The sequence below is a fragment of the Carassius carassius genome, chromosome 9 (genome assembly GCF_963082965.1).
Source record: "Carassius carassius chromosome 9, fCarCar2.1, whole genome shotgun sequence".
NCBI classification, from domain to species: domain Eukaryota; kingdom Metazoa; phylum Chordata; class Actinopteri; order Cypriniformes; family Cyprinidae; genus Carassius; species Carassius carassius.
Window position 1 is genome coordinate 25,404,655 of NC_081763.1, and position 8,716 is coordinate 25,413,370.

The window sequence follows — 8,716 nt, forward strand, 5'->3', positions numbered from 1 at the left end:
AAACACAAATGTTGCATGCATGTTGTGATGTTTCATGTCATCAAATTCAAGGGTCATTTAATATCATCACATTCAAGGTCCATTTAATATCTTGTCAAATAACATTTTGTTTTAAATACAGTTTATTAGCAATTTGTTATATTTTTTTAGCTACATTTAACCCCTCAGTTGGCGCTTTGACTAATTGCACATATAGCCAGATATTTATTGCACATGTAATGTTGTTTCATTTGGTGAGTATGGTAGGCCATTACATATTTGATATTCCTCCAAGCTACATGTCATGTTCCAAGCGCATGTAGAAACAAATTTAAGGCAGCTTAAGGGATTTTCTAAAGCACACAAGCACTCTTAGGTGTTATTTATATATGCTTGTCATCCCCGGGTCTAATGAGTCCCACACAACAACTGTAATGAAACAGCTCGCATTAACAACCAGGCAAATGAACGAATGTTACTAGTTCTGCTCGCTCTGAAGTGAATTGCGGCAGATGTTGCCTGGCCTCAAAGCTCTGAGTCACAGCCCAAGGCTATCAGATCCAAGCGGATCCAGCACATGCCGCAGCATGGCTTAATGCTCATTCACTCTCTACCGTTAAGACGCTATTTGTACAGCTTCTTCTCACCATAGACAACTGCTTGGCTGAATGATGTTAGGTCTATGTAGAAAAGCACTCCAAAGAAAAACAGCCTGACTAACCTGCACTGGTTCTGATTGTAAATAGAGTGGAGAGATAAACTAGGAAAATAGTAAACTAGGAAATATTGCAGACCGATGAGTCAAAGCATGTTAAGGATGTGTATGTGAAAGTACATACACCTGAGTAAGCACTTCAGGATTTGAGCACACCTGGGAGTCCGGAGCTCAGGCGTGCTGAAAGTGCTCAACAGAGCATTCACTGCACCTGGCTCTACTGAGCAGTGATTGCGAACATGCATTCGGCGTGAAATGAAACAGTCATGCTGCTCTAGTAATTATGTTGAAGCTGGACAAAAGTATCTACTGCAGCCTGAGGCTAGGGTTGCTTTTGAATCTTCACATATGTATAGTCTACTGACTAATTGACTGACTAAAGCATCTCTCAACTACAAAATGGGAGACAAAAGCAGATGACCAAGGCTATATTGAGTGTAGACATAGGCCTACTCAAAAGCAGTACGTAGGCCTACAGAAGTAGCATTTACTTCTGATCAGCCCTGATCAAAAGATTTTTTTTGTCAAATAAAGATGTATACTATTTATCATTTTACGATTGTACTAAACTTAGATGTATACAACAGTACATTCTTATGTCTTCAAAAGCTTTGATCACTGGTATAAATGATAAGACATTTCTACTAAACTAGTGTTCTTCAGAATTACTTGACCATTTTGAAAAATGCAATAATGGTATATATATATATATAAATTTTTGTTTGTTTATTTTATTTTATTTTGCAAGCTCTGAATGCAAGCACTTATTTACAGTAAAGGAAGGAACGAGAACTCAACCCTGATATACGGGTCAATGACAAGATGCTCATTGACCATATGTTTTGCCCAGATCTATCAAATGACTCAAAAAATGCCTTTTTTAATTTCAGATTAAATTATTACTTTTTGTATCAGTAGTTTGGCATAATATTTCACTATTATTTACGATTAAATTAGCAACTAAAAATAATAATGTAATAAAAGTATTACAAAAATTACCCAATAAATCAAAAGTCAGTCACGAAGGAAGCCATTTTGTTGTCATGTGTGTGTGTGTTGTTTGCAAATTAATAACAATAATAATTATTATTATTACGATAAGCATTTTGCTTGAGATTAAATCAACTGTTTTGTAAAAAACTAAACGTTTTCAAAAGCATATTCAACTAAAATCAGGAAAGAAATGTTATTTCCATGAACTTTAAACTAGATTGTTATCATCAGCACAGACATCGTTATCTGTCATTTAACCATAAACAACACAACAGAGAAACCTGAAGGGCGCACCTGTACCAGTCCAGCCCCCTCTCGTAGTTCCTGTCAAAGAAGTGCGGCTCATTCCCAACTGCTCGAACATCGGGATGAACCCGCAAAGCTTCCAGCAGAGCCCTTGTCCCCCCTTTCTTCACTCCGATTATAATGGTTTGGGGCAATTTTTTAACCCCGTAATCCGAGGTGCAGTTCACCACTCTCCGAAGATCGCTGTCCGTGGTGCTGAATTCCGGGTGCGCGTGCTCTCCAGCAGCAGCGGCGGCGCGCGACATCATGCTGCTGGTCGTAGCCACCTGAGCTCGAGCCCATCCCGCCGTCCTCTCGTCAATCCCCAAGCTATTTCTAACGCTCGAGACAGCGATAGTTTGCTCTGTAGACGTTCTATCGATGAACTCCTCGTCGAGGTAGACCTGGGAAGAGGTGGAGTAAAGTTTTTCCCTCAGTGTAACAAAAGTTGTTTCCTCTGTCACTAGCCTCCCCTGATAAACGTAGTTCTCCTGGAACTGGAAGGAGTTGTAACAGCTCATCAAGCTATAGAACAGATATGTGACAGAAAGAGAAAGGGTGAACATGAATAAGATCTTCCGAGGCACTTTAGAAGTAAAAACCGAAGTGCTGGACCAAAATGCCATCTCTGATAGCAGCGACCCTCTCAGAGAAGTGGCCAGACATGTTTTCACCCCAAGTCTCGCATGGACACTCAACAACAATAATCCGTCACCATCAACACCGCAAACATCTGAAAGCGCGAGGAGCCCCGCGCTCTCCAAGCGCACTTCACTTGAGGAAAACGGATCGTTAAAATTCCAGAAGAACGTCTTGAGAATCGATTTCTTATTCCGACGCTGACAGCCTTTGTCACAATTGATCGGATTGAACTTGCAGATGAGAACGGCTGCGGTCGGGCGTCCTTCCAAACGAGCAGCCCGCTTGGACTGAGGGTGATGCTGCTGCTGATGGAAGTCTTGTCATCTTAGAAGAAAAGGGGCAAAGAGAAAGCAAAGTCTCTGAAGTGATGTGCAGGGCACGTCTTCCCCCGATACCGCTTCTGGAGTGCGGTTTTGACACCGCTGTCCTTCACACAGCTGATTTCAAGTGGCAATTGGCGCAAACGCTGGATCTTAATCCAAACGAGGTGCTGATGTTGTATCACGCAGTCATCCTCCCACTGCTAATCCACTAACTTTGAGCGCTGGAGAGTGAGCAGCCTCGCCATAAATATTCATTGACTTCTCTCAGTGGCTGAGAGTGCAGCACGCAGTCTTAACGCCTCGTGTTGATTGGTAGACGTGATGCGCGCATCAGCCTTGGGCTCATCCAAAAACCAGAATAATACTACAGTAAAAAACTGGCGCTGCGCCTACCGCTTTCTACAAGACGACTGAGGAGGAAAGCATTAGACACGCTTGTAATTATAACAGTTGAAACAAAAATACATTCATATAGTCCTATCAAAACACAATAGAATGTACTTTATTTCATAATAAAATATTTGATACTAACAGATTAATATTTATATTGATTTATAATACTGATATTTAATTGATTATATCATTTAACTCTTGTAGTAATGTTACAAAATAACCTAATACAAAATAGTTTAATTTGCATAAACTAATATATATTTATAGTAAACATATATTTATTATGTTAATGGTATAAATAAATCTTTATGGACTAAATGCACTAAAACCTATTTAATTGTATGTAAAAATCAAAGTTTCTAATTAAGAAAAGATTTTCTGTAATTTTCTGCAATGAAAAAAAAAAGAAAAAAGGGCTCAAATAATTACAAAAGAACAGCAAGTGACAAATTGAATTACACATTGTTTTTCTGTAAAACATATAACAATTATCTTTGTTTTATTTACAGTATATATTTACAACAGAATACTTTTTTTACAGTGTGGTGGGTGTTTGTCACACTCATATAACCTGCAAATCTTGCAGTACCAGTTTCAGTGAAAGCAGTACTGATACGAGGAATATTACAGCAGCTCACTATATGAATATATGTCTTCCTTTTATTATATCTGATTTCACATTTATATTGTTATGACTCCATTTTTATTACAGACACACTAACTTTGGTCTATACAGAGCAGCTCATGTCTGCTCTCTACTGGCCTGAGTAAAGAGTGGTGATTCTTCATGATATGTACCTTAATGCACATTACAGCACATTAATGCATGGATTTCAGGAGTGACTGTATAGATGAAGAATGACCGAATGGGTGGATGCACGTATTTCTGGAATTCAGCAATGTTCTTGTGGAATGTTCTGTATATGGGAATTTCTTTATCTTCATTTTATTCATTTATTATCACAGGTGATGGACCTTTTTCTTTGAATATGATCCAAGGATTAGACATATGTCTTTTAGTGAAATAAACAGATGACTTGTGAGCTGAACGATGTGTCCCCTTCCTTTAGATCACTCCATTCATCATCTCCCTCATGTTCTACAGCTTCCAGCTCAGAGCATCCGTTTAAAGTCAGCATTCTGTTTTCCTGATAAAGTCACTGCTGTAAGCTTCTTGTAGTTCTTGTGTGTGTGTGTGTGTGTGTGTGTGTGTGTGTGTGTCTATATATATATATAGTGTTGGACACGGACACGGAAACTAGCTCTAGGGACGTGGAACGTCACCTCACTGGCGGGAAAGGAGCCCGAGATTGTGCGTGAGGTTGAGAGGTTCCGACTAGCGATAGTCGGGCTCACCTCTACGCACAGCTTGGGCTCTGGAACCACACTCCTCGAGAGAGGATGGACTCTTCACCACTCTGGAGTTGCCCATGGTGAGAGGCGGCGGGCGGGTGTGGGTTTGCTTATAGCCCCCCAGCTCAGCTGCCATGTGTTGGAGTTTACCCCGGTGAATGAGAGGGTCGTTTCCCTGCACCTTCGGGTCGGGGATAGGTCTCTCACTGTCGTTTGTGCCTACGGGCCGAACGGCAGTGCAGAGTACCCGGCCTTCTTGGAGTCTCTGGGAAGGGTGCTGGAAAGTGCTCCGACTGGGGACTCCGTCGTTTTACTGGGGGACTTCAATGCCCACGTGGGCAACGACAGTGACACCTGGAGGGGCGTGATTGGGAGGAACGGCCCCCCTGATCTGAACCCGAGCGGTGTTCAGTTATTGGACTTCTGTGCTAGTTACAGCTTGACCATAACGAACACCATGTTCAAGCATAAGGGTGTCCATCAGTACACGTGGCACCAGGACACCCTAGGCCGTAGGTCGATGATCGACTTTGTGGTCGTTTCATCCGACCTCCGGCCGTATGTCTTGGACACTCGGGTGAAGAGAGGGGTGGAGCTGTCAACTGATCACCACCTGGTGGTGAGTTGGATCCGATGGTGGGGGAGGAAGCTGGACAGACTCGGCAGACCCAAACATACTGTGAGGGTCTGCTGGGAACGTTTGGCCGAGTCTCCTGTCAGAGAGATCTTCAACCCCTACCTCCGGCAGAGCTTCGACCGGATCCCGAGGGAGGCTGGAGATATTAATTCAGAGTGGACCATGTTCTCCACCTCCATTGTAGAAGCGGCCGCTCGGAGCTGTGGCCGTAAGGTCTCCGGTGCCTGTCGAGGCGGCAATCCCCGAACCCGGTGGTGGACACCGGAAGTAAGGGATGCCGTCAAGCTGAAAAAGGAGTCCTATCGGGCCTGGTTGGCTTGTGGGACTCCTGAGGCAGCTGACAGGTACCGGCAGGCCAAGCGGACTGCAGCACGGGTGGTTGGGGTGGCAAAAACTCGGGCCTGGGAGGAGTTCGGTGAGGCCATGGAGAAGGACTATCGGTCGGCCTCGAAGAGATTCTGGCAAACCGTCCGGCGCCTCAGGAGAGGGAAGCAGTGCCCTACCAATGCTGTTTACAGTAGAGGTGGGGAGCTGTTGACCTCAACTGGGGATGTCGTTGGACGGTGGAAGGAATACTTCGAGGATCTCCTCAATCCCGCTGTCACGTCTTCCATTGAGGAAGCAGAGGCTGAGGGCTCAGATGTGGACTCGTTCATCACCCAAGCTGAAGTCACCGAGGTAGTCAAGAAACTCCTTGGTGGCAAGGCACCGGGGGTGGATGAGATCCGCCCTGAGTACCTCAAGTCTCTGGATGTTGTGGGGCTGTCTTGGCTGACACGCCTCTGCAGCATCGCGTGGCAGTCGGGGACGGTGCCTCTGGGATGGCAGACCGGGGTGGTGGTCCCTCTTTTTAAGAAGGGGGACCGGAGGGTGTGTTCCAACTACAGGGGGATCACACTTCTCAGCCTCCCTGGGAAAGTCTATGCCAGGGTACTGGAGAGGAGAATCCGGCCAATAGTAGAACCTCGGATTCAGGAGGAACAGTGTGGTTTTCGTCCAGGCCGTGGAACACTGGACCAGCTCTATACCCTCTACAGGGTGCTGGAGGGTTCATGGGAGTTTGCCCAACCAGTCCACATGTGCTTTGTGGATTTGGAGAAGGCATTCGACTGTGTCCCTCGCGGCGGCCTGTGGAGGGTGCTCCAGGAGTATGGGGTCCGGGGCCCTTTGCTAAGGGCTATCCGGTCCCTGTACGACCGGAGCAGGAGCTTGGTTCGTATTGCCAGCAGTAAGTCAGACTTGTTCCCGGTGCGTGTTGGACTCCGGCAGGGCTGCCCTTTGTCGCCGGTTCTGTTCATGATTTTTATGGACAGAATTTCTAGGCGCAGCCAGGGGCCGGAGGGGGTCAGGTTTGGTGACAACACGATTTCGTCTCTGCTCTTTGCGGATGATGTTGTCGTGTTGGCCTCATCAAGCCAGGACCTTCAGCATGCACTGGGACAGTTTGCAGCCGAATGTGAAGTGGCTGGGATGAGAATCAGCACCTCCAAATCCGAGGCCATGGTCCTCAGTCGGAAAAGGGTGGCTTGCCCACTTCAGGTTGGTGGAGAGTTCCTGCCTCAAGTGGAGGAGTTTAAGTGTCTTGGGGTCTTGTTCACGAGTGAGGGAAGGATGGAACGGGAGATTGACAGACGGATCGGTGCAGCTTCTGCAGTAATGCGGTCGATGTACCGGTCTGTCGTGGTGAAGAAAGAGCTGAGCCGCAAGGCGAAGCTCTCGATTTACCGGTCAATCTACGTTCCTACTCTCACCTATGGTCATGAGCTTTGGGTCATGACCGAAAGGACAAGATCCCGGATACAGGCGGCCGAAATGAGCTTTCTCCGCAGGGTGGCTGGGCAATCCCTTAGAGAAAGGGTGAGAAGCTCAGTCACCCGGGAGGAGCTCAGAGTAGAGCGGCTGCTCCTCCACATAGAGAGGGGTCAGTTGAGGTGGCTCGGGCATCTGTTCCGGATGCCTCCTGGACGCCTTCCCGGGAAGGTGTTCCGGGCACGTCCCACTGGGAGGAGACCCCGGGGAAGACCTAGGACACGCTGGAGAGACTATGTCTCCCGGCTGGCCTGGGAACGCCTCGGTGTCCCCCCAGAAGAGCTGGAGGAAGTGTCTAGGGAGAGGGAAGTCTGGGGTTCTCTGCTTAGACTGCTGCCCCCGCGACCCGGCCCCGGATAAGCGGAAGAAGATGGATGGATGGATATATATATATATATATAATTAACTGGTTTTTCATTAACATCTTTTTGTATAAAGAAACTGTATATCATGAAACATCATGATGACATCAAGTGTGTTTATTCTATAACTGACACATGCCAGCACTGGAGCTCCTCAAATATACTAAACTTTACTTTAATTACAGCACCTACACTGTCAGAAACACCTACACTTGTGTTGTGCTGGCTTTTGCTGCAGCTAGCTCCTCTTCCCACATATAGGGCACCCACCTATCTAGATGTGGCAGTGTTGCTGTTCTCACTCTCAATGTTGAAATGACCTCTCAAACGTAGGTACAAATGCTTACTGGATATACAGCACCACACACTTTAGGAGACACAATTCTTTGATCAAAAATTTTGATGAATGTATTTGTATTTTTTTAAATAAAAGTTACTTTAAAGATAGCACCTGCCTAGAAGCTACAAGAAAATGCAATGTAGAGTTCACAATAAAGGAAAACACATTTTTAAATATCCATGGCTATTTAAAAGATTGGCTGGCAGTTGGACTCTAAGCTTCTGGCATGCAGTCCAAAGGGAAATCCTGTGAAATTCGCCAAAAATGCTCGAAACAGTCATATAATTGTCAGAGCTGTGAGTGGCAAGTGACGGAAATAGAAGTTTGGTCTAATAGCCTACATAAACATTAAAACTTAAAACTGTAATAAACTGCACAGCATGCATTTTTACAAATAAAATAACAGAGATAAATATGATGTCCAATAGACATGATATTTGTAAGTAGTATTTTAGCTATTACTCCGGTGCCACGATATATAATGCAATATTTGCTCTAATAATTAATAGTTTTACTTTTTAATGCCTTTTACATACAGGTAAAGATTCGTTCACATCTCTTTCTTTTGGGTTCTTTGATTTTATAAACCCACAAAGTCACATTGTTCACACATTTATTTGAGGTGTGGTGTGCTTAGAGGCATTTATAGTAAAACAAATAAATAAAAAAATAAAAAAATCTGAATATGCTTAAAAAATATATCATGCTTAAAACATTTGACCTACATTTCTACCCAGCCCTGATGTTATTGTTACCCTAGATAATAAATTGAACAGACAATATGGCAAAATATAAATATGCAGATGTGCTAACAATAGGTAATAATATCAAATGTTAATTAATAAATGTTAAACAATGTTAACTAGTTAGTTATTTTTTTCCCTA

At 44.4% G+C, this 8,716-nt stretch overlaps 1 protein-coding gene across 1 annotated transcript in view; it reads right to left on the reverse strand.

Moving 5' to 3' along the window:
• The window catches only part of hs3st4 (heparan sulfate (glucosamine) 3-O-sulfotransferase 4), a 109,698-nt gene extending 106,531 nt beyond the window's left edge, over positions 1–3,167 (reverse strand). The window contains exon 1 of the mRNA XM_059558595.1: positions 1,982–3,167. Within this exon, the coding sequence (XP_059414578.1) occupies positions 1,982–2,598 (617 nt within the window). The 5' untranslated portion in view covers positions 2,599–3,167. The remainder of the gene's footprint in view (positions 1–1,981) is intronic.
• Between the last annotated feature and the right edge of the window lie 5,549 nt (positions 3,168–8,716).